The sequence below is a fragment of the Anarrhichthys ocellatus genome, unplaced genomic scaffold, assembly GCF_004355925.1.
Source record: "Anarrhichthys ocellatus isolate YVR2014 unplaced genomic scaffold, GSC_Weel_1.0 scaffold57, whole genome shotgun sequence".
In the NCBI taxonomy this organism is placed as follows: domain Eukaryota; kingdom Metazoa; phylum Chordata; class Actinopteri; order Perciformes; family Anarhichadidae; genus Anarrhichthys; species Anarrhichthys ocellatus.
The window spans coordinates 479274-505647 of NW_022280087.1; the positions used below are offsets into that span (position 1 = coordinate 479274).

The following is a 26374-nucleotide window of genomic DNA, read 5'->3' on the forward strand; positions in this document are numbered from 1 at the left end:
CCCCCCCCCCCCCCCCCCCCCGACCTAGCCTCCACCTCTACTTCTCCTTCTCTCGTTGTGTCTTTCGTTTCCATTTCTTTAAGGGCCGACATAGATATTGTCCCCCTCCCCCCTCTCCACCATGTCAGAGCCTCCAGGAGAAGCTCTCATTAAAGCCTGGACCGGTTTTCTCCTCCTGACACCTAGGTGATAGCCTAAGTTAGCCCTGCACGGCACGGCTCGCCGTACACACCTAACCCCCCCACCACATCTGTCGTTTGGAAATTTCCTCCTGGATGGATACAGTCAGCAGGGGACATGTGGGGGGAGGCACGCCGCTCTAAACATGCAGACACACTTCAGCACACGCATACGGTCTGTGTTGAAACAGGTCACTCTGCTAAGTGTTAGAAGTCCCACAGGTGGAAAGAAGAAAACGACATCAGTGAAAAGGAAAGCTAATATACTGACAGAAGAATACATTTTCTTTTCGTGTCCATCTGGTGCTATAGTTTTTTTTTTTGTATAAACACGTTACTGTCGGCTCTATTATGGCTATAATAATAATAATAATATCACAGACACAGCCCTTTAGGAATATTACAGGAACATTATGGTGAGATGGAAATAAAAATACATAAAGAGCACTGCTGCCCTTTATTGACCACACTGCAAGTCACTAAAGCAATATCAGAGTGATCACAGGGTATTAAGGCCCATAGAGGCATGATATGCTCCTTATAACCAACTATTGATTGACAAACTCGCTGCGAGTCCCCGCAGTGATGGGCCAATTATAGGAATATTAGTGTCACCATCATCATTAAAGTTAAGGTTTGTTTTTTGTGTGATAAATATGTTAACTTTATTTTGACAGAAATTTGAATTTCAATCACGTCATCTCCAGTAAAGACAAACTTTCTCCCTCAGCCAACTTTACTGTACTCCTGTTTTCTCAGCGCGGCCCCCTGTCGGAGATCAATACCTAGTAATCGATAGGTGACCGTGAATATTCCAGCCCGACCTGGCCGAGGAGGACTGAAGGAGAGGAGAGGAGAGGAGAGGAGGCAGATGGAATGAAGGTCGAGATGGATGGATTGCCACGAATGAAAGAGGAGAAGCCGAGGGTGCCTCTCTGTGTGATGGATGCTAATGAGCCGAATATTCATGCATCCAATTTTGCGCGTTTCACATTTTGGATTCAAGTAAGTATCTCAATTAAACTCTCTGCCTTGTTAATGATGAATGCAGTTAATTTCTCTCTGAGGAGATACAATAGGAAAGATGGCAACAGGAAAAGAAAAGTGCTTTTGGGGCTGAAATATTTAGTCTTTGGATTCTTCTTCAGAAAATTGAACTTAGGATGCACCTTTTCACGTGTTTGTGTAATTTGGAGCAAAGCAGAATAAAACTAATCACAAGAAGAGCATTAGTGATTTTGGGGAGAAGATGATTAGAATTTCATACAAATCAATTTAAACAGCTTAGCAGATTCTTTCTTTCTTAAAGAAATAACATCTGAAGCATTTTTTTAAGACATTACGTTTTGGGGTGCATATCTTTCAGCTGTAAAAAAAATGACTTGAAAATATAAATGGAAAAGAATGCTTGATGTGAGTTGTATGTTGTAAAATATACAGAGGATACAAAATATCAATGGAATCATGAGATTTATCCAAGTTTATTGGCCCGTTATTACATTTCAGATAAACCAGATAAGATTGGGATGTTGTGTGTAATTAAATCTACCGGGTTAGAAATAAAAAGAGATTAACTAAAGATTAAAAAACGGACTTTATTCTTTGTGTGGGTGCACAGTGGAGATTAGAAAGGGCCCAGTAGGAAAAAGAGTCTCTTACCGGGGCTGGACCGCGGAGCCAGCGAGGACTTGAGTCTCCAGGCGCTGAAGTCGGACGCTGTTCTCTGAAAGACGAAGGGGACCGGCAGGGGGACAAACATGGTCCTCTGTCGACCTGGGGTTCGGGGTTAGTTTGTTTTTTTGTTATTCTACTCTCACTTTTCTTATTTTCTCATCCGTCGTGCTTCCGTTGATCTTTGGCCAGTTCTTCGTATGCTTTCCAGGTTTGTGGAGAGCCGGTTGTAAACGACGTTTGGATGGTTTAAAAAAAACAATTTGGCTTTTTCCTTCCGTGGATCGAGTCCGTGTCTCAGATCATCTGAATGTTGTTGTTGTTTAGAGATTTGTGCGGCTCCGGGATTCCACACGGATATCACGGTCTCCCCTTTACTTGCGTCTTCTCGGAGTCAACTAGTCCAACACACACACACACACACACACAGATACACGCACGCACGTATACACGGCGAGGTGCGGGGCGCGCAGCTATAAGCTTTGAGTGGACGATGTAAAGCTGTTATCCGTATGCAGGCTAACACGGGCTGGACGGTGGCTGACACCCGTTCTCATCGCACCCACGTGAATGTAGCGCAGTCGGTGCTTCCCGTTTTAGCCGCTCTCCATTGGACGTGTAGCGCAGACACAGCTGGACTCCATTTATTGTGTCCAGACAGTTGTGCGTAAAGACCGCGGCGGCTCTCCGTTTCCGTCTCTCCTCCTCGGCCCGGGTCTGCTTTGGTTTTGGGGTTGCGCAAAAAAAAAAAGATGGGTTCCTCCTCCCCGGCACTGGCATGAAAAGTCTCAAACAAAAACACACTGTCCAACCGGTGAATCCTCCGGTACAGAGAAACGAGGAGGGGTGGGGGGTGGGGGGACTGTCCGGGTAGAGTTGCTTCTTTAATTTTTGGTTCTCGTAAAGATTTGGTTTAGTAGCTGGCTGGTTTATTGGAGAATACACGCACACAAAGCGACACGATAAGAAAACGGGAAGCGATTATTCGGTAAAAAAGATGGAATAATCAAATCATAAAGTAAGGCTACGCGGGCACCTCCTGTCTGACTTTCGCTCCTCCCTCTCCTCCCCTCGCTGTTTCTTCCTCTCTCTCTCTCGCTCTCTCGCTCTCTATACCGCGGGTCACTAATTACAGCAACAAATCGATAGATAAATAAATGAATAAATCCATATCAATAAGTACACCTGTCGTCTGCTTTCCTCCTCCAATGAAGCAGGGAAAAAAAGAGGAGGGGGGGGGGGGGGCCGAGATGATACCCCCTTTTTTTCTTTCTTTTTACGCTGTAGTGTCTTTTCTTTGGCTCTGCTCCGTGTCTCTCTCTTTCTCTTTCTCTCTCCACCCGTCTTCTGTGTGTATCCTACGCGTGTGTGTGCGCACGGATCCGCGTTCCCTCCGTTTATTGTGGGAACCCCGGTGGTTTTCGGTCCTTCGCCGCGCAGCCTGAACGCACTCTGGCACGGCGAAGCGCTGCGTCCGGGGAGACAGACAGAGATACCCAGCCCCCCCCCCTTTTTTTTTTTTTTTTTCCCCCCCCCCCCCCCCCCCCATCTCCTTCTACCCCCTCACCCCGACACATATGCACATATACGCAGCACATACACACGGCCCCACTTTCTCTGTCCATTTTATTTCAGCGCACATTTGAACATTTGAACGTTTTATTGTTTCTGATCTGTATTAAAGTTTGACATATGATACACATGTATGTACAATATATTTCATAAACGGGTTCACTCTCCAAGAGTCCATGTTGAATTACTAGTGTTTAAAAAAATACACACACACACGCGCCCTTTCTCTGACTACTGTGATCTCGTACACGACGATCACGGATCCGGCCAATTGAACCTCTGATTACTTCATTATAATGAAGCCAATAATCACATCATCGCCGGCCTCCGAAAAAATCGATCGCCTCTTCACAATGTGCAGACATGAATTCAAAGAGGAGGGGGGGACCTTTGATGTATATTTCAGCAGGTGGATCTCTCCCTCTCATATAGATTTACGTGGGTCTGGCTAACGCAAGGTCACCTGCAGCACTCAACTAATTTATTTCTTCCCCCCCCCCCCCATCACAGAGGTGAATAACCAAAAGCCTGCAAGAGCCACGGGTGTTAAATTAGTAATTATATTTGGGGCTCGGGAAGGCTACGTGAGTGCGTGCGTGCGTAAAATGTGCGTAAAATGTCAGTTGCGCTGAATCTAAATTGACTGTTTTTCCTATTAAAGGGTCGGTGAAAAGGTTGTAGTTGCCGTGGTGAGTGGAACCTGTGTGTGTGTGTGTGTGTGTGTGTCCGACGGAAGGTTGCCTCCCGGCCAGCAGTCCTCTCCTCTCCATGCTCCACCCGGCTGTCAAACGCGCCGCCCCGATCTGGGCTCTGCATTTACACTCCAGATTATCGCTCACATGGATTTTTTTAAATAGAAAAATCTATAGGCTAAATATCGCAGTCAATAAAAGAAAATAGAGCGAACAACACACACACACACACACACTCGCACACTCTGAGGTGGGACTGAGCTGTTAATAAGTTATCGATCAATTATGGCCCTCGTATATGGAAAGGCCTCGGGCTCTTTGCCAATGCTAATGTCTATGCAGGGAGAGAAAGGAGACGTCAAATATAAACTGTCATCAGGAGCTTCCTGATCCATGGCCTCTACTCCAACTACTACTCCTCTTTTAGTAATACCACTTTAATAATGTGTCTACATGTATATACTACTAATATGTATTTATACTACTAACACTGTGACTGACCACTACTGCTGCAGCCTCTACTCCAACTATACTCCTCTTTTTAGTAATACCACTTTTATAACGTGTTACTCCTGCTTCTACTATTACAACTATAGTAGGCCTACTCTTAGTGCTACTAATGCCGTTATGTCTATGTATACACTGCAACTACTGCTGCTACTACAGTACTTCTTCTCAAACCTGTGTCCTGTTTCGGAACATGTCCGTTACCCGCTGTAGCTTTTGATGTCATGTATGCACAGACACACGTCACATCACAAAGGGACCCCCCGTCATAAAAAATCCCACTCCCCATTGACAGATGACATCCGCGTGTCCAACGAGCAAGAGAGGGAGGAAAAAGAAAGGGCGCGAGAGGAGGAGGAGGAGCCGTATAAGCGACCGGTTGTCCCTCCAGAGCCCCCCTCTCCGCGCCAGGGTCGAGCGCAGAGGAGCCCCGATCCAAACTCCTTCCAGACAAAAGCAATTATTTCTTGTAGAATATAGTGTGTTTTGTGCGTCCGTCGCGGGGAGGGGAGGGGAGTGAGGGGGAGTGGAGGGGTGCGCAGATTTGAAGGAGAGGTGAAAAATATGGCGCACGGAGGGCCTCATCAATAGCAATATGTTCTTTTCCCCTTCTGTTATATCTATCCTTTTATAACTTCTCTGCAACCTGCTGCGGTTGCTTTGTCCGACATCGTGGGTTTATGGGCCATAGCGGACTTCTGATCACACACACACGAACAGACAGCTGTATAAAAGGAGCCATAAATAGATTCCGCCCTTTTATCGTTAATCCCAAACCTGTTGTTTTCTGTATCCAGCTTTGAAACTATAGTAAACTATAATGATATTTAATTAAATATTTCATAGTCAGCGTAGAGACTTTATTTATGATTTATAATGAGATGACTGGTTCAACTGCAATCTACACACACACACACACACACCCCCACACACACACAGTCTCCAATTAAGACATCTATATCCTATAAAAGCATGGAATCAAAAGTTTGTCGCATAAAGTAACATATTTTTTTAAAATTACATTTGTATTATAGTATCGCATCAGTAGGCTTTACTATTTTTACAAAAAAAAATACAAACATATCTCAAGAAAACCAGAATGTGACTGCTATAAGTGAACGCATCCTTTTCAGTGCGGGAAGTCTATCGCAGAATTAGATCTTATTGCTCTCTATCTGTCTGCTCCGTGTGTGTGCGTGTGTGTGTGTGTGTGTGTGAGAGAGAGAGAGAGAGAGAGAGAGAGAGAGAGAGAGAGAGAGAGAGAGAGAGAGTTCATTGTTAAATGGCAGTGTCATGTTGACAAACGAGTTGGTTGAATTAAATTCTCCCTCATCAATAACAAGAGGGGGCCCAATCAATACCGGCTTACAATTATATCACCGCCTACCCCTCTGCTACCGCTGTAACCACACACACACACAACACACACCAAGAGATAGCGCGCGCAAGATGGAAGAATCATTACCTCGCTGTAACATCGGGCCTAATAGACACTAAAATATTCACACACATACTAAAGAGGAGAGAGTTATTACTTTGGTGTTACATGGATTATTATAAACACACTCCTGCACACACTAAACACAGAGGGGAATCATTCATGAGACAGTGACCCTAATAAACACACACATTATTTTTAGCACCTGACATTTGATCTATTTTCTCTCTCTCTCTCTCTCTCTCATTCTCTGTCTATGCGTCTCTCCCTTTCTTCTCGCGGCCTGACTAAGTAATCAATGCTGACAGATCGTCAATAGGCCGGTCCGGGCCCTGCCAATACCTCTCCTACATATCCATTATTCCTCTTAAGGCCGCGGAGGACGAGCACAGAGGAGAGTAAAACACGACGCTGTCGATACGCCACCTTGATGCGATCATCGAGGCGGAATCGATGCTCTTGCTTACAGCTTGTGAGCTCGCTGGGAAATCACGGCCGGCGTGGAAATCGGTTTGTGAATACGTATCTCTCTCTCGCTGGATGTCTTCCTGTGTTTCTTATCTTCATAAGCCGGGGGATTTTTTTTTTCTTCTTTTTTTCATGCATATTCTCTTTCATTGTTCACATAATTGTATTTTGACTTTGAAAATTGGCTGAATTTCCCGGTGTCGGTGTTTCACACATGTTCTGCATCCTATTTCATCCTGGATTGGTTGTAATGGATTAAAGATGTGAGATGTGAGGGAGGGGGACGGAGGGCAAGGGGGCAATATCGCCTTTTGTGTGTGCGCGCACACACACACACACACACACACACACACACACACACACACACACACAGATTCACGTGCTGACACAAATGTATGTACATGCTTAGCAGCACACGCATGCAAACACACCGTAACGAGCAGGAAAGCACAGACACACCGGACCGACACACTCGTGCAAGATAGTCACGTACATGCAAACGCACCGTAACATGCACGGATGCACGAAAAAGTATACACACACACACACACACTCAAGACTCTGGCTATCGTGCTCAGAGAGGCCCAAACAGCTTAGCTTAGCACAAATGCAGCATCAAGGCTCGAGGTAATGCCGATGACATGGATGGAGCTTTCCAGCCCGTGCAGCCTGGAGTGTGTGTGTGTTAGTGTGTATGTGTGTGTGTCCGTTGTAGACGTGGGGGAGATGAGAGCCTTAAACACTGAGAGGATCAGACCCGACTCTCCTGGACACCATGGAATACGATCAAGAGGAAAGAGAGAGTGTTTGTGTGTGTGTGTGTGTGTGTACGAGAATGATAGCAAGACATAACTGCAAAAAAAACCTACAAATTTCAGACCTGAAAGGTGTTTAAAATGTCATCTTTCTTCAAGTATTCTGGTGCTGAATTAGCATTTTATACAGTGACGCTGAATATATTCAAAGTTAACAAATTTGATCAAAATGTTCCTGTAAAACAGATTTAAACTTTGAAGCGAATACTTTCAAAATAAGGCAGAAACAGCTGTCTGACCCAAAGACATATTACTGTTCATATTAATATTGTATTTGCTAAGTTATATTTGTTGTATGTGAAGCAAGGGGAGGTTTCTCCATTTAAAATATATTCCTTAAATTATGGAGTAACAACCAAAGATTCCTTAGGACCTTTTCTGTCTCCAACACAGACACACACACACACACACACACACACACACACACTCACACACACACACGCCTGCATCTTATTCACACACATCTTATAATCCCTTTTCTTGTAGTACATAAACACCATCGACTCAAGTCTCAAATCTCTTTTTTCTCTGCATCTTTTTTCTCCATGTTTACTCTCTATCTGCTTCCCTCTCTCCGTCTTCCCCTCACTCGCTCTCACACACATGCACACACATGTTCGGCCCGCGTGGTGTTCATGGAGAGAAAGAGAGAGACAGACACACAGTGTGTGTGTGTGTGTGGGTAGATTTAGAAGCGAGGATCAATGAGAAATGTAGAAATCAATGCACTTAGCAGTGGGAAATCAATGGGGCCTAATCGGGATGCCAATGGCACAAGTCAAAACAATTAACAAGGAAGAAAAATGTTTAACAACCCCCCCACCACCTCCCCCCACCCACTGCTTACACAGAGGCCGAGGAGAGACGGAGGGAGGAGAGAAGTAGAGAAGTAGAGAGGGCTGCGGTACACAATTAAATGCATTTACCTTGTAAACTAACTGCCTGCAGGGTTGCAGGTTTGAATCCAGGTCCATCAGCTCATGCTACTCAGCTCACTTTCAAGACCAGGTCACTCACAGTGATCTGTAAGAAAGATGGAGGAAGAACACAATGATCAAAGAAGAAGGAATACAATTCAGAAGTAAAGAAAGAAAGTGCCAAGTCACAACAAGCTGATCAGAGGACTTAACCAGTCGGAGGTTTTAATCTTGCTCATTGAGGTTGATAAATTGAAAAAACATACACCTTGCCATCAGAATAGCTGCTAATCCGTGGTGGTAGCAGGCTAAGCTAGGTACCGAAGATGCTCCTGTCCCAACCATGTCCAGTTCTTTCTGGGGATCCTAAGACCAGATGGGAGCACAAATCTTCTGACTTAGACCCCATGGTTTTGTTCCCCAACAGGAAGAGGGCAATCAAATGTTTTTAGGCAGCGGATGGTGGAGGATGCTCTGAGGAAACCAGCAGAGCTACGTTACCCTCCACTCTTTTGGCTTGTTGGCTGCTAACTAACTCTGATGTTAAAAGTCCTCCGACTGCTGACTCTAGAGTTCCCCGTGACAATTCTAAAAAAGCAGCCTCTATCCAAATTCCACATGCAACTTTCTGAGATCAACCCACCAAGGCCTTTACCTTCCCTTTCACCTGACGGGTTATACACTAGACTTTTAGACCTGACCCATACTGAGCCTGAACAGGCCCTTTTGGTACAAGCATGGCCACCAGGTGCTTGCCTGCCCGCACCGTTCCAAGGCCCGATTCCAGAGTGGTTCTGGGCTGCACCAGGAGCTCTTGCCCCCCCCGACAACACAAACACGACTCCCACGTGCACCCTTGAACCCCTCCAACACAATGAGCTGGCAGTCCATTGAGGGGAGTCTGTCCGTCACATTCTACTCAAACCAGATTCAGCACATCCAGCAACATTCTGACAAGTTGTAGTACGTTTTTAACTATTGTACATATTGTATCATTTGTATTATTCTTGGATGCCCAACTACATCAGGCAAAACTAGCCTTTCAGCTAACTCAGGTACTGCACATTTACAGTTGGTTGAATGTTGAGTCCCTTTTCAAAACAACATAGGCTTTAAAGGTTGCTCTGAATAATTTTCACAATTAAATTCTTATGATATTTGACCGACCACGGCTGCTTTGTCTGTGAGGAACAAAGACTAAAAATGTTTTGACAGCCACCTTTCAAGTCAACAGAAGGTGAAGGTTTCGGGTGGAGTGTTCGCTTCAACGTGCCAATGGAGATGAAAAGGTAGCGGAAGCATCAGGAGTGGGGCAGAGCAGGTATAGGGAGGGAGAGGGAAGCGGTTTTGTTAGATGCCTCCCGCAACTCATAAAATCTGTCAATAAAAATATTTCTCACTAAAAAGAATTGAGTGATGGAGATGACACCGCCGCGCGGCACAAATATAGCCGGTGGCACGCTGGGAGACAGACAGAGGGCAGGTAGGTAGCGAGAGGAGAGCCATAGAAATGTAGAGAGAATCTGAAGGTATGGCAAGGCCACATGCCGTAGGACTGCGGTCGGGTTTTGTGTGTGTGTGTGTGTGTAGTGGGAAGGCGGCGGTGGGGTTGATCTGGGGCCAATCAATAGCGGCAGGGCCCTCTTACGACCCCTGAGTTCCTCCTGGCTTGGCTGGCAGGCTGGAAATCAATGGACCGGGCCCATAACTCAGGATGGTGTGTGGATTAGTGAACTGTCAACTAATCAGAGAGTAACTGAATCTGACACCGCAGCTATTAACCTATCGATGTGACACTTGGCACTGACACACGTTTACACACACACACACACACACACATATATATATATATGTATGTATTGACGAACACACACGCGTATGTAAATACCTGATATGCACGCGTTTACTTTCTGGTGGGATGTACAGTACAGTACAGTCTCATGTAGAGACCTGGATCGAATGTGTATTCACACAGACACGCTGGTGTCATGGTTGGAAGAATTAAAACAGTCAGCGATTAATGCGACATCGTACACACAGACTAGGGGATGAATTATTCGGAATATAGGAGTGTAAATCAGGCCACAAAAATCCATCAATAACAAAAACATTCAGTGAATTGATCGAAAACGTGGTGACACATTACTATAACCCCTATGTATAATAAATGGCTTATAGCACACTATAATGTAAGCAAACACAAGTGTATTAGTGTATTGTTGTAACTGCGGAGGCTAGCGTATAAACAGATAAAGGACAAGTACAGTAAAACACAGGTGTAAATATTAGAGGTGGACGATATAATAACAATAGTTTGGAGCAGGAAAGAGACGATTAATATGAATCTCGAACTGAACATCAAACTCAAAGTGATGTCATTATTAAATTAATCTGGAGCTTAATATCAAACCAACCATAAAATAATCCAGGTGAGAGCATTGGAATGGAAGGTTTCTCACTGCCACATCAGCTGGAGTTCATAACGTGTCTTACTTCTGTCAGTGACTTTTGAATTAAACAGTATTTTTGTCACTGAGAATTGAATCATTAGTAAGAGAACAGCCTGAAGTGAGATTTGGTGGATTACGTCTTTGGAATATGTTCTATTTGTTCTGCAGATTATGACTGGCCAGGGTTACTTCTATTGCTAACCGTTACTTTGTTAAATGAACCTGTTACAAACCATATTCCCCGGGGTAAGGAGGGTCCTACAGTGTGCGACCCAGTGGATAGTTACGCGCCTGGATTGTTTGAAAGAGAAAGCGCCAAATAAGTATGTGCATTAAAGAAACCGTCGATTTCATTTGCTCCGTGTCTGCAGGTCTCGTATCATGGCCAACGAGCTGATAGGGTTGCGTTATTTCTTCCAGAGATAACTTTTGTAGGGGACAAATAAACCAGAAACGAGGACAGTTGCCTTCTGAAAAAATGTAAAGTGATGCCACAAAAGTATGACTGCACGGCTGGGCGAACACAAACTGATTCATATTGCTTTAATTGCACACATACACACAGAAACACACAAGTGGGCTGTAATAAAAAATAAAACAGGTTTGGAAAAAGGTCTCCTGCACAGAGACACGATGATATAACTCTCTGTTTTTATATACAGTGTTCTGGAGAAATAAACACTCAATATGCATTGATCCCTGTTCGGTAGTCACGGTTCATTTAGAGATCATTTTAAAAATGAACAGCCACCATGCAGATGTATTACATGTTCTGTGTGGGCGCTGAATGTTGGTGAACCACAGATGTTAATGTATTCCACTGTTACAGGCATTGTGTGTCTCAATATCTCAACACTGCTGGGTGTGTTGACGATGACTAAGCCTCGTGTCCTGCATGCTAAATTATTCATTAGTGCTCACAATGTGTTTGTTTAAGCTTTAACGTGAGAACTAATATGAACAAATGCTGTAATTTCATAAAATGTTATGCAATATATATTTAAGTCCTGGACTTTTCTGTCAGCTGAAAAAAGGAGAGAGTTATCTCCCCATAATAAGGCGAGTTTAGGTGGCTTTACTCTGCACTCCATCCCTGCTTTTGTATCCACAATTCATATCCAGATTCCTCTGTGCTTCTATATGGATACTCTCTAATCTTTTGACATTCTCATGTTCCTCTAGTGTGGAACTACAGGCTTATTCTGTGTCAAGGGTGCTGGTTCGTTTTTACATTATTCTCTTCTTTTCTTACGTCCTTTTTTTAGGGGGGGGGGGGGGGAAGCAAAAGGAGATTATTTTGGGGGGTAATTCCATTGAAACCGCTCTGAAATAACTTGACTTGGCATGTGCCTATACAAGGCTCCACAAAAGGCTCCAGGAATACTATTCAGTAATGGGGTAAAGCAAGAGAAGAAGCAGGACAAAAAGCCTCTGTGTGTGTGTGTGTGTGTGTGTGTGTGTGTGTGTGTGTGTGTGTGTTACAAGAGCAGCTGAAATGAGGGAGAGGAGAGAGAATGAAATCACCTGAGAGAAAATAAGACAGCTAGCTGGAGAAAAAAAAAAAAGAGGATGAATGAGCAACAGAGAAACCGGTGGAAACTAATCAAGTGTTGAGAAAAAGAGAAAAGCACGCACTAGTTTGATACCCTACAAAAATAACACCATTTTTATTTATATTTATCAAAAGGTGCAATGTGTAAGATCTGGCCAGAATTCTAGTTCAAAACGCTCAAAAAAGAAGAACTAACATCGTCAGCAGAATGTAAAGAGGTTACAGTGTTGACGTCTATGTGCTGTTTTGCAGAGATTATCTACTGAAATGAGCATGCTAACCAGCTAGCCCTGGCCCTAGCATTCAGCTAGCGCTAGTGAAATGCTGCCCCCTATTCGTTTGGAGCACGTGGCCAGATCTTACACACCGCACCTTTAAGTGGTGGCCCTGTACAGATTTGTGTATTCATCACTTTCTCAACATTAAGTTTTAGGTCTGCGTTTTTGAGTCAAGACATTTTGTAAATTAGATGAAATTGAATAGAGTTTTGATCGTGAATTTGGATCCAATAGTTTCAGTGTAATGTAAGAATCCATATAGTCGGCAGTTTGTAATTTGTGGTGCACAAAGTGTCATTTCCAAGAGAATTGGCAAAAAGGAAGAGAAGAGAAAAACATAAGAGAAGTGAGGAGAAAATGCAAGAAATGAACAAAAAAAAAGAAAAAAACAGAAAACAAGAGAGGGGCGGAGGGGTGGGGGGCAGGCTAGTTCACGCTGCTGTCTAACGATAAGAGCTGCAGAGAGAAAGACAGAGAGGGAGACCAGGGCTAAAAGAAAGAGGAATGGAGGCAGGTTACAGCATTACAGCCACCAAGAGAAAGGCGAGGGTGGAGGTGGGTGAGGAGGAGGAGGAGGAGGAGGAGGAGGGGTTTATGGGCCTCCCACACACTCCAGATTAGGAAACATATGCAGTGGAGTAGCGAGGGATTAGGGGGTGAAGGAGAGCTGGAAGAAGGAAAAGGAATGTTTTTTTGGGGAGAAGAGGAGGGGTGAAGGCAGGGGGGGGGGGCAACACAAGTGCTCGGCCAGGCTTATTTCCACCCTGCTTTCATCCTACATCCCCTCCTCTACCTTCCTCCTCCTCCTCCCACCCACTCACCTTCATCTTTGAACCTCTGGGATGACGTGATTGGTGTGCAAGGACTTTGGGGCGGTGGGGGTTCGACAAGGGAGTGAGGCAGTGCCATTCTTTGATTGTGGTAATTTGCTGCGAACACAACAAGCACATCGGGAAAATTGTTAGAATGAGTACCAACCTTGAACTTAATTCCTTTCAGTCTCCATACAACATCAGCGGTGACTTGGGCTTCATCTGAGTGCTGAAGGAAGAGGAAGAGCGAACAAAGCCTCTGGATTTCAAGTTGCTGTTGAAGAGACAGAATAAATCAAATGTATTGAAAAAGACAACTTAAAACACATCATTGTAATTGTGACAAATCATCGTGGGAATTTCTGAGGTATATAGTACATAAACTTCAGGACACAGCGTGGCTTAATATGCAACAGCACCACTCGTGGAATGGATCGTGTACAAATAAACACAGGCTAAATATACCCAAAATAACAGTTGGTGCATTTACACGTACTCTAAAAATTTAACTACAGTCAAAGTGAAACGGTTTCCTGATAACAGCAACTTTAATGAGTCATCCCTCTTAAAATAAGGTCCACAAATGTGTCAGCATTACTCAATTAAGAGATCTGGTTCACTACACATACTAAACATACAAAATGACTATAAATCATACTTTCTGGATTTTCACCAAAATCTTATTCTACACGTGTTGTGCCCATCGGCCCATTCTGCAAAGCAATTCCCTTTGGATAAAAAATAAAGCAAACACACTCAAGACTGCTAGCATTCAAATGTAAATTCCTCTGTGCAAGAACCAATAAACTGAAAATATTTCCTGTAGGCTACAGCAAATCATGCACAGCTGTTTATTTATTGGTACTGTAATCAAACTATTTCAGTTATGGCGTGCATTTAAAACAAACTGTACTGAGTCATATTTTACCATATTTGGCGAAACACATTTTTTACACTGTTAAATTAAAAAATGATTTTCAGGAACGCCTCTGAAATATAGATTTAAATACTTTCAGGGAATCTCTTCTGAACATACTCTTCTCAAATATGTCAAGGAACTCACACTATGTGTGTGTGTGTGTGTGTGTGTGTGTGTTGATGGCTGCTGTACACAGGGGAGTCTGCAAAGCCAGTGTGTGTGTGTGAGCTAATGATTGTGTGTGTTGAATGCCTGAGTGTGTATTTCTGCGTGTGTTTGGGGTGTTACAGGGGGTCATGAGTCAAGGTCAGGTGATAATTTGCCAGAAAAGCCGAGGAGAGATGAAGAGATGGAGGGACAGCGGAGCAGATGGAGAGAAGAAGAAGAAGTAAGAGAGAAGGAAGGAAGGACTGGTGGCAAAGTGATACTGAGAAAGACCTTGAGGCCGACCATCGCGGAAGAGTAAAACCTGCGACTGAAACTACCCTCCAATCCGTCACTGTTCTGTTTTGGCCGGTGTCTACAACATTTTCGAATTTCATTCACTGTTTTTGCCTCCGTCTCCCATCTCTCATCTTTACCATCAGACCGCATTTAGTATAAAAACTTCAATAAACACTCACAGCAGTCCTCTTGCCTTAAAAATCATCAAATCCTCCCTCCTGCCATCCTCTATCCATCACTTCTGTCATGCCACACACACACACACACACACACACACACACACACACACACACCAGTTTTATATATCAAACAATTGACACTAAATTTCACTTGTCCACCAAATTTCTCCCTCCCTCTCTCAGCCGTCTCACTCACAAACACATTCACACACACACACACACACACACACCCACACACACACACTCCTGGCCCAGAGAGGTCAACCTTTGGTGGATGAGGTCATGTGTCTGGGATGACGTTGACCTTTGACCTCGAGGGCATCCTAACCAGCTGGACAGAGAGCCAGCCGCCCAACCGCCGCTCCGTCTCTGTAAGGCGAGTGGTATGTGTTTACACACATGCACTTGTACCTGTCTATATTTTTGTGTGTGTTTCAGTAGCGTGTGCAAATGCATGCCCTAACGCATGTGAGTGAGTGTGTCTGTGAGGAATGGGATTTACCTGGGCCATCTCAGAGGGAAGGGGGTCGGGGCTGCCTAGTCATGGATCAGTATTGATCAGGCCGGGGGTCATCCATTGATGAATCCCGCCTTTAGTCCTTCCTGCAAACGCTCATCACTTCCTGTCTTCTTCCTTATTCGGGGTTCAAATCTCATTAACTGCTATTATCACCACACCGGTCACCACGGAAACAGCTGGTGGGACAAGCACTGATAATCCCCCCCCCCTCGTAGCCCGCATCCTGCGGATCAGACAGGCAATGAGCGGATTATTGGAAATCAATCGGAGGGGAGTTACTTTTTTTCCCTGACTTCCTAAGCTTCATTTCCACTATTTATTGAGGAACGCGGTCAAATGTCGACTATTGTGAGCTGTACACAGACGTCAATACACGCAGCGACGAGTCGATACGTGCAATGGCTATCATGATTGCGGTTAATCATTTTTGAATTTCATAAATCAGACGTTAGCTGGAAGCCATTTGATGTCAGAAAAAAAGTTAGTTGCATGGATTAAAAAAAAAAGATTTTATTTTGGACACGGTCAAGCAGAAATTAAAGATATACACCCAGAGATGTTATCAGTTGATTTGGGATGAACTCCCTTCATATTGCTGAGTAACACAGAGATGACAGTGAACCACGGGGGGTAGGAGTGAGGGGCTTTTCTTCTCTTATCAGTCACTGGACAGTCCTGATCCTTATTCTCCACAGAGCAATGGAGGGAATATTATTTAACAGCCTACAGTTTGAGCTTGGCTGCACAACTTTACCGTCACAGCATTTGAATGACTACGCAATTATTTCATAATAATTTGTTGATGATAATGATCAGCTTTTCACACTGATTACATTCATACATTTAAGGTGAGGAAGGTTAATGTAGGATGACATGTAACTTAAAAATATATAAAAAAGCTGATCAGATATGGAAGAATTGTATATCATGAAAAAACTGTTACTGTAAATGTGTTCATTTTTGAGCCAAGTGCAAACTGTAGGTCTGCTTGAATCATATGTCCTCCATTGTTAAGCTCCAGTGCACTAGAGCAGAAGTCACATTTACAATTCATCCATAATATCGAGATTGTGTAGCCGACCTACAGAGCTTAATTAGGGGAATAAGCTAGCTACTCTGTTAGCTTTGCACTAACAGAGCTAGCTAATGATTTTATAACTGAACATTTTTTTAAACATTTTGAATAGTCCAGTGAAGCTGTGCATTGCTTCCGTCTAACTGCTGGATAGCATGTGGTTTTGAAAAATGTAACGTCAACTAACGAATGCCTCCATAAATTACAGCGGTAACTCACCAGGAAATACTTCCGCTAGCTTAGCATGAACAACTGGTTTTGGCTGTAAGCTAATTTAGGTTAGTTTAGAAGGGAATTATTATTGGGCCCACTGGGTACTTAGCCGTAATTACAAACGAGCCGGGTCCGCCGGGTGTCTGCACAGAGCTGATGAGTTGCGGTAATGGTGGAGTGGCCGGCTGACCTTTGACCCAAGGGGTCAAGGCGTCGGGGTCTGGGCTCGCGAGGCCGTCAATGACAGACTTTCCCCGCAAATTGATGAAAAAGCCAATCGAGACACAAAGAATCACTCCACGGCCTCAGTGGCGATAGCGGTGCTTTCTTACACAGGTCTCATGTGTATCTTGGTGTAGCAGTTTGCTGGAGAATATATATTTACAATTACAGATATTTAAGGAGGTAGCGTTTGTGTCACAGTGCTGTGTTGTCGAGTGTTTTTATAAAAGCTAATAAATAATTCACCTCAACTGCATATTCTCTCTCTTTTATTTATTTCTCCACAGAGAAATGTGAAGGCCTCAACTCTCTTTCTTGAGATTCACAATATAAGGAATCAATATTCAAATAACCTAAAGGTAAAGTTTAAATATCAATTTAATAATGTAGTAATACGTTTCTCAAATGGACGGAAAAACGTTTAGAAATTCGACCCAGAAAGATATGAAGACTGTTGTAAGCATCAGGGGACTAGTGACCCCAAGAGATATGAAATTGTGGTTATTATTCATCAATTCAAATGGAAGTCAAACTGTTTGGGTTGGGATGGAAAATCGATCGATGACAAATGGACTTTTGAAAGCCATGGCAATTTCCAGGCACAAGGAGGACATTCTTTCTTAACTTTATTCACACAATGATATTAAAATCTACATGTGAAGCCTAATGCATATTATTTAAATGTATGTTCATGTTTATGCACAAAACAAAATGAATGAACTAAATACAATAGAATACCAATGACGCAACTTTCCTTGTTGTCTTCCGGTGATTTTTTAAAATGTATTTATTTCGGATAATTTATTGATGCATTTAATTTCGTTTACGTCCATTTTGTTGCTTTTAATAAAACATTATTCTCTTACATTTTGTATATTTTTCAGTGACAAATAATCCAATTATTTCCCGTTCTTCCGGCGCATCGGCGACAGGCCATTTACATTCATGCATGAATCAAACTTCTCCAGAATAAATACAAATACGTGCAGATTGCCACACTGCGGTATGTTTCATTGTTATTTGGCATTTATTATTATACATGATAGCAAAAAGTACACGTTTGCACCAACGGTGGCTTATTTGCATATAAGCAAAGTATTTAAATTCGTGGAATAAACACCCAGATCCCTGCATTTTTGTTTATATTTGACAGAAACAGACGACCTTTTAATATGCAAAACGAAAAATGATAACCGACTTCAACTACATTTTGGAGAACAATCAAGAATTTAAAACCAAAATGATAACACAGTTTTAAAGATTTAAAAAAAATCCACATCAGTTTTCTTGTATTTGCCAAAATACTTGTGAGAGTAGATGAAAGCACACTATATAAATATGCACGTTCTGATTCCTATTAATGAATCCGTATCAGACATGAAGCATGAAGAACGCTCCTGCGGATTTCTTCATTTACCAAATGACTCCTCAACCAGATTCCATTAAAGACGCGAGTATGTATCGATGTGACTGCTATAGGATTAAATCAAAGTATCACAATCATTTAGGTAAGGCCTGTATTTAATTCCACTTTCATTCATAAACAGCTCGTGATCCTCGTGGGTTAAAAAAAAGGCTGGTCGTTATGAAGAACAAAAAAAAAAGGTCTGAAATTCTGATATAAAAAAATCCCGAAAGAACACAATGGCTATAATCATTAAATATAAACACATTCGGACGTTTGAACGGATCGAGGCTGCATTCGAATGTTAATTTAAGATAGTTAGTTTGAAACAATCCCATCACTTGCTTGAGGGTTGCGTGCACACGTGCATGGTGATGAGCTGATCATTGTGCAAAATGTATTGATCGTGAATTTAGGTGTATTAAAGGCATCAATGGCTTCTGTATACAGCGCGCGTGTCTGTCTCCATGCTGGGTTCGGATGGACAGCAGATTGTTGGACTGAGTGTGTTTACCCTTAAGATCAGGGGGACATCCAATTGACCTGTGTGTGTGTGTGTGTGTGTGTGTGTGTGTGTGTGTGTGTGTGTGTTCACGTCCCTGACCGATGGGATTTCCATTCATTTACCTGCAGCCTCGAAATTTTGGGGAGGGAAAACCAAACACCTCGCCTCAGAGAACCCCGTGGAGGATTTTGTTTGGTGTAACTTGTTGTGTGAGCGCGTGTGTGTTTTAAAGAGAAAAAAATCTGGATCATAAAACAAACTGATACGAGAGCTCGTATAGTGAAAAGGGAAAAGGTGAACCGGCATAAATCGTTTCTTCTCATTTTTAGTGCCAGAAGAAGAAAAGATCGAAGAGAGAGAGAGAGAGAGAGAGAGAGAGAGAGAGAGAGAGAGAGAGACTCTCCGGGCCTGCGGGTTGTCTCCCCCCTCCCTCCTTTTAATTGATTTCTCATAATTAACTCAGTGTGTCCATCGATTTCACTGCGACCCCCCCAACACCGCCTCGAGATCGGCCACCTCATTATTTCCACGTTAACCCGAATAATCCCCGAATAAAGACTGACCACATTCAATAACTATTAGGAGTCAGGCAGCGCAAAATAAAGCAGTTTCCTTTAGATGACCTGGCCTCGGGAACACGCAGGCTGCACCGAAAACACAAGAAGAAGAAGAGGAAGAAGAAGAGGAAGAAGAGGAAGAAGAAGAAGAAGAAGAAGAAGAAGAAGAAGAAGAAGCATCTTAAAATGCAGGAAAGTCTTTGTCTTCGGACTCTTGCCTTGACTGATGTAATTCACCTCTCCACCATTTGATCAATTAACCTAATTAAGTCCCAGCATGCACCAGCTCAGCCAACGGCGAGGCCCGCCGTCCTCAGCGGTCACTGTTGATGCGGAGATGGAGCATCTCTCTGTCAGGTTCAGTGGCTTTGTAAGACAGGAGGAGGAGCCGGAGCAGGAGCAGGAGGAGGAGGAGGAGGAGGAGGAGGTCAAACAAGCCTGCAGGTGGTAGATCAACCGGCACTCAGCTGCGACTTCTGCATCCCTCCATCTTCATCTTTCCACCTCAAAATGACTAATGAAGAAGCTGTTTTCCATGGCCATCATCTCATGACAGTAGTTTGAATGTGAACATGAGCTGAAATTTGTAAAAATAAATTCTGCACCTCTGCAGGCTGTAATCTTTTTGAACTTTTCAAGGACAAGGAAAATAAATTCAACTCTGTCTCTTCCAACAACCTAAAATGTTGCTTGAGTAGGGCAACTTACTTCTGCTTTGATGTCTATGGATGTCAAACGTGTTGTCAGATTACAGAAAATGAGCTTGTGTTGCCGTTGACTAAAGTGTGTTGCCCCTGAAAAATTAATTAATACAGTAAATTAAATTCTTGACCTTTGTCAGTTGAAAAGGGTCCAGTAATTTAGCTGTTCTGGAGCTTTTGATCATATTACAAACATCTTCCTCAGGAGACGGAGTTTACACGCTTCAAACTTATTCAGAGAACTACAAATCCAGTTTATCAAATAAAAGCTCACTAAACTATAGTCACACTATGTGTGCACGCAGCTTATCCTGCACATGTATGTGTGTACAAACATGTTTCTGTGTAGAAAAAAAGGAGCTGTATGTTTAAAAATAAATAAACAGAGTAAAATAGAATTCAGCAGAGAACAGGGAACAGAACAAATGAACAGGAGAAGAAACAGGAAACGTGACAAAAATAGAACAAAGCAGAGCAGAGAAGAGTGTAACTGAAGAAGAGATGATAGAGTAGAGTAGAGGGGGCAGCGAGGACAGAAAGCAGAGAGAGAGCGTGTGGAGGGAGGGAGGGAGGGAGGGAGGTGGGTGATGGTGTTGGTCACGGGGGGTTAAAAGAAGGAGGCGTTTAAAGCTTGTGAATTAAACGCTGTGAGGCCCTGTGTCCTCGGCACGTGCACCGGGCCTCAAGAAGAAAAGGAGCTCTGGCCCATCTGGCTTTTTAGAGGCAGGAAGAAAAGGGAGAGAGGAAGAGAGAAAGAGGGAGAGGGAGAGGCCGACACAGAGGGAAAGCAGGAAAGAGAGGGAGAGGGGTCCGGTGGCTCAATGGAGAGACCGTGGCATTAACACAGCCAGGCGTTCTTAGGGCGCTTGATACCCTTTGGGGGTCACCCAAAATATTAATAAGATAGAGGCTCTCATTGTAATAAGGTGGACGTGTGCTCTGAAAGGGGGGGGCACAAGAAAAGAGAGGAAGAGACTAAATGGTTTGGAAAAAAAGGAGAAGAGGGAAGGAAAGCGAAAGATCTTTTTGTTTGTGTCTGAAAAAAAGGAAATCGCTTCGATGAACTGTATCATGTCAAATCATGTGTGTGTGTGTGTGAGTGAGTGTGTGTGTGAGAAGGTGGGTAAGTATTCAGAGACAGGGTCAATAAAACACACTCACCTTTAATCTATGCGTGTCCTTCAGAAGATTTTTCTATACCTTCACAGTCTCTCTCTCTCTCACACACACACACACATACACACACACACACACACACACCTCACCTCTCCGCATCTTAGCTGTTTCCATGGCAATAGAGTTGAGACTGCAACCGGAAAAGGGGGGCTGTGTGTGTGTGTGTGTGTGTGTGTGTGTGTGTGTGTGTGTGCAGCAGCAGGTGATGAGGCTCAGCTCATGGCAGACAGTGCTTCAGCATCTGGGAAAGCGATTTCTTTCCCATCTAATAAAAGTTATATTAAAGTCATAGAAGAAGAAGAAAACAGACATTGTAACCATCAAAATAGCTGGTAGAAAAAGAGAAAAGAAAAGCAACTGGACACGTGTAAGGAGGAAAAGTAAAGTAAGCAAAAAGTGAAACATGATACAGTTTTTTGTTGTTTACCTCATTTGCAACATGAAGCTGCTGTCAGTCACGCCAGTGAGCCAAGCATGCACATTGAGAGGACCCGTGAAGTGAAGCAGATAAATGGATAAATTAATTGTAATATTTAACATGTGCTTCCTCTGGTGTGTCGAGGTGTCCTCTGTAAAACAGACACTTCCTGTCCATTGGTCTCGTCTTCAGTTCTAATGCACACAAGCTGCTCTGTGAAGACACTGAGAGTTCATTAAAAACAGAAGGAAGAACACAGACAAAATGAAAACACATTGTAACAAATGTAACGCATGTTTTCTGCAGCAGTCCAATGACATGTTTTTGGGCACGTGGCGGCACCTTATTGTCACTTCACCAAGACTTGAGTGACACGAAATAGTGCTTTTCTAAAGGGACAATTGAATAAAATAATGTATATTGGCGTTGGTTGTTGATGCTGCTGCTGTTCGCCTCATCTGAACACCCATCGGCGGTCACCGTCACCCCCTTCTATCATAATAACCAAAGCAAGAATTCAGCTATGATCACACATTTACCTGAAGATTAATTCCCGTCAAGTAAAAACCATACGATGCGCATTTGACTACTTTTAGGCCAACAATAAATAAACAATGGATTGTGCATTTCCTTCTCAGAATTTGAAACTGAATCTTAATGCTTTAGATCGATAAACATTAGTTGTGATTATTCCTGTGCATGGCTTTATGTCTTAGAGATTAATTTATGCAGTTAAAATAACAACTGTATTTCTCAAAATGTTGTAAGTTAAATCTAAAACGCCTGAACAGTCTCCGACTCTAAAGGTGGAGTAACTTTAGCTATTAGGGCGATGTTACGGGAAACCCAGAAAATAAGTCCTGTTTTAATACTGCATAGTTATGTTGTTGTGAGCTTTTGTGTAATATTTCAAAATAGTGGTATTAAAGTCACAGTGAAATAGAATATTTGAGCGGTGTACAGTTACAAGAAGGATGTAAATAAAATCCTCTGCATGTGATTGGAGCGCTAAAAAAGTGGGCGGGCGTAGAATGTAGCGCGATACACCTCCTTGTCGTTAAAAGTTGCATATTATTGGTTGAAGCAGGTCGGTACTAGCTGAGGTAAGCACACATTATATTTAGTTTTGTAGAAAGAAAAGATGGTTTGAATTTGATCTTCATATATTGTTAAATATTTGCATGATATGAACGGGGATGTGATCCAAAATGTTTTTTTCAGTTTCATCTCGACTTTAAAATAGTATTCGTAAAAAATTGAAAGAGTTATACATTTTGTTCTGTTTTCTTCCCTCATTGGGACACCTCCATGGACGCATAGCGGCCCAGCATTCGCCCAAACACAACCTGGACGAACGAGGTTTTAGTATTAAACAAAAAGGGGATGATAAGTTTAGTGTGATGATAAACTCAATTTAACAAGAAGCAAACCGTGTGGAAGCCCCTCCCCCGCCCGTTTCACGTGGGAAGAAACTTCCCGCTCACTTTCCTATCAATACGGAAGTGAAAGCCCGTAAAGCAGCAGGTAGCGCTGAGGTTTTTTCACTCGGATTTATAAGATAATTTACATTAAAGCATCTGGGGGAGGTCTCTGTAACCGAGGACGGAGCTCCAAAGGTCCAACGTAATGACGTAAGGTATGTAAACACGGCAGTCTGAGTGGAACTCGTCCATAATAGACGTTCCTTTACCTTACCGTGATATTAAAGTGTTCCTAAATAATATAGGTCTTTATAACAACTGAGCGCAGTTCCTGGGAATGAAACAAAAGAGCCACGAGACTCCATAGTTGAGCCGTGGTGTGTTTAATTCGACTGCATTCAAGACTTTGGATTTAAACGGGGCCGACTGACTCCGTGCAGCCGGTTCTCGCTCAGACGGCTGCGGCCGCAGGACTTCGAGCGCCACCGCGTGGCCGGATGGCCGAGCTGCCACCACGTCGACGAGGCCGCGTTCAACCCCGACCTGAATGTCTTCTTCCTTACCGTCCTCACCGCTGTGGCCGTGATCATGTAAGCCCCCCCCCCACACACACACACACAGTTCACGAAAATCGTTTATTATGTATAAAAAAATAATAAATGCAAGTTTTTAAATGTATGTCCTTGAGTAGGTGGATTTAATTCATTTAATTTCATTGCCTTGATTTCTACCTACAATGGCTGCAACTAAAGTCCCATTTACCAATTAATCAGACATTTATTTTGTCCATTCAATTTGTTAATTATTAATAAAATGTCATAAAAGAGTAAAAATACCAGTTACAATTCCCCAAATAGTGAGCTGCTTTATCAAAGTGCTCATTTTGTCGACCCAAGAGTCCAAAACATGTTCTGTTTGTATAGAAAAGAAAGACGCAGCAGCACATCTCCTGGAGAATGACTTTGATTATCAAATCATTTTTAATATCCATATTTATGTGAATGAATAAATACTTTTGAGCTACATTTGACACATCCTCGCCCCTACATGGTGAGGATTTAGTGTGTGATGGAAGACGCTTTCAGTTCGGTTCTATTCAAATGTATGAGATATTATTTATTAAAGGGGAGACACTACAGGTGAATAGGGTAAAACAATGAGCTCATAGATTTCACCATGAAACGTCCCCAGTTGATAATTTACATGAAGACAATTCTTTTTTTCAGAAAATGTAAGTTGAAATATGCAAATGAGGCAGTATCTTGCGAGGTTCAAAATTCTTCAAATTTTTTGACCTATTAGAGTGAAAGGTTTTTACAGAGGGAGATTTTGGAGATCTTTTAATCAATATATCTGAGAATACTGACAACAGCATGAGGATTGTCCCCATGTTATTACAATACAATGTGTAAATCAAGCTATGAATGATATACAAACAAACCTTTAAAGATATGATTAATTACATTAAGGCAATTACTTTTTGTATTACAAGCTTTCAGAGATGTTATGTATAAATATGCAAATGAGGCATTTTGGGTAACTTTTGATGAATTTAGGAGAAATCTACAGACCCAAATAGAAAGTACTAAAATAAACACCTGAATGTGTATTTTATATATTTTCTTTCCTCTAGCCTGAAAGATGTTATGAAAGATAAATCTCTAAAACTGACCGGTGCATGAAAAACAATGTTTTTGCCTTAAAATAATAATAATAAATAAATGATGACCCGTCTTCTTCTACTCCTGCAGAAGCTTCTACCTTGGATTACATATTTGAGCGAACACGGCTGTCTGGGCAGATGTGCGTTCTAATCGCCGTGTTTGGTGAGGTTGTGTTTGAATGCCGTTTAAAACGTGGATTTGTACACAAAGTTTCCTGAAACCCGCACGGTAACAGCAGCCACTGAGATGTGTCTGGAATCAGTCTCACAGTCTCACAGATGCACAGGGACCGTTTGATAACCCTGCAGTGGGTAATGCAAGATGTTAGAGGGGGGGGGGGGGGGGGCTGCAGCACTGAGAGATTGGCTTTGCACGGACGCCTTGTGACTTTAAGATCCTATTTGGTCCACTGGCTTAAAATCTAAAAAAAAAAAAAGGAAATCTTGGAACTAAGGTGCTTTTGACCAGATAAGTCGAGCTGGATGCGAATTTGTATTCTGAGCCACAGTCTGGAGAAAATGTTTCACTTCTCTAAACACAGACGTGTTCCTCTGTTACATCTAACAGAGCTGACACTCAGGCTGACACTGGCCAAGTGGACACACAGCATCATAAACAATCAGAGACAATAGTCTTGCAACTCATTTGACCATTCTGTGAAGATTTCTGTCTGTTTTTGTTCAAATGTGTGTGTTTTAGCTGAAAAATGGTCTGGCTTTGATCATATTATCATTATACACTTCAAAAATTGTCCTACACCCCCCTTTATCTCAACAAATATCAACATTTTTTGGGGCAGTTTTATTGTATAAATAGGTTGAAAAGAAGAAGAAGAAGGTGTTTCTCGCGGGGCTTTTGTTTAATTGCAGCATTGTTTGTGAAATCTCAGCTGTTGTCCTCTGTGTGTCCTGTAGCTGCTGTCGTCGTGCTCGTGAAGAAGACGAAGAGGACGATGAAGAGCGCCGCTTCGGCCCCGCCGAGGAGCGAACAAGTGCAAACAATCTCGGCTCTCCTCCAGCAGCTTTAATTAAACACAACGCAGCCGTGATCACCAGAGGATTGTTCTCATAGCTGTACAAAAAAAGAAAAGTGTTTCGATTGTGGGACATGTGTGATATCTTTACACATTTGATAATGATTTGATGCGACATTTCCTTCCTGCTCTCACTCTAAAAAAGTCCCGTGATTCATCTGGGATTTTCTTCCACAAACAGACACCTTTTTATTTCTGGCTTATGAACCAGTGAATTAAATAACGCTAAAATATTCTCCTCCAGTGTTACTGTAAATGTGATGTTCACTTTATATATATGTCACCAAGTGCAACTTCCATCACTGTACTGTAAAGATGTGAGGGAAAGAAAGAAGTTGGCAGCTTACAGAAAGATAGAAATACTCACTGAGACTTTTAACGATGCAGTGAACAAGAAAAAAGGTGCAAAGATCACTCTTAGAATAGATTTAATAAATCTCATTCTGCAGCCCACCAATGGTGATCTAAGTGTGAGGTAGAAGCATTTCACCGGTGAGAGAAGAAAAGGAAGAATAAAGTTGTTTTATTTCATCATAAACTGTCTCAGCGGTACTTTTCCTTTTTTTTTTGT

The 26374-nt window shown here is 42.7% G+C and overlaps 1 protein-coding gene across 1 annotated transcript in view; it reads right to left on the minus strand.

Moving 5' to 3' along the window:
* pou2f2a (POU class 2 homeobox 2a) overlaps positions 1-2614 on the minus strand; it is a 63511-nt gene extending 60897 nt beyond the window's left edge. The window contains exon 1 of the mRNA XM_031871369.1: positions 1839-2614. Coding sequence (XP_031727229.1) covers positions 1839-1938 — 100 coding nt within the window. The 5' untranslated portion in view covers positions 1939-2614. The remainder of the gene's footprint in view (positions 1-1838) is intronic.
* Positions 2615-26374: the final 23760 nt, after the last annotated feature.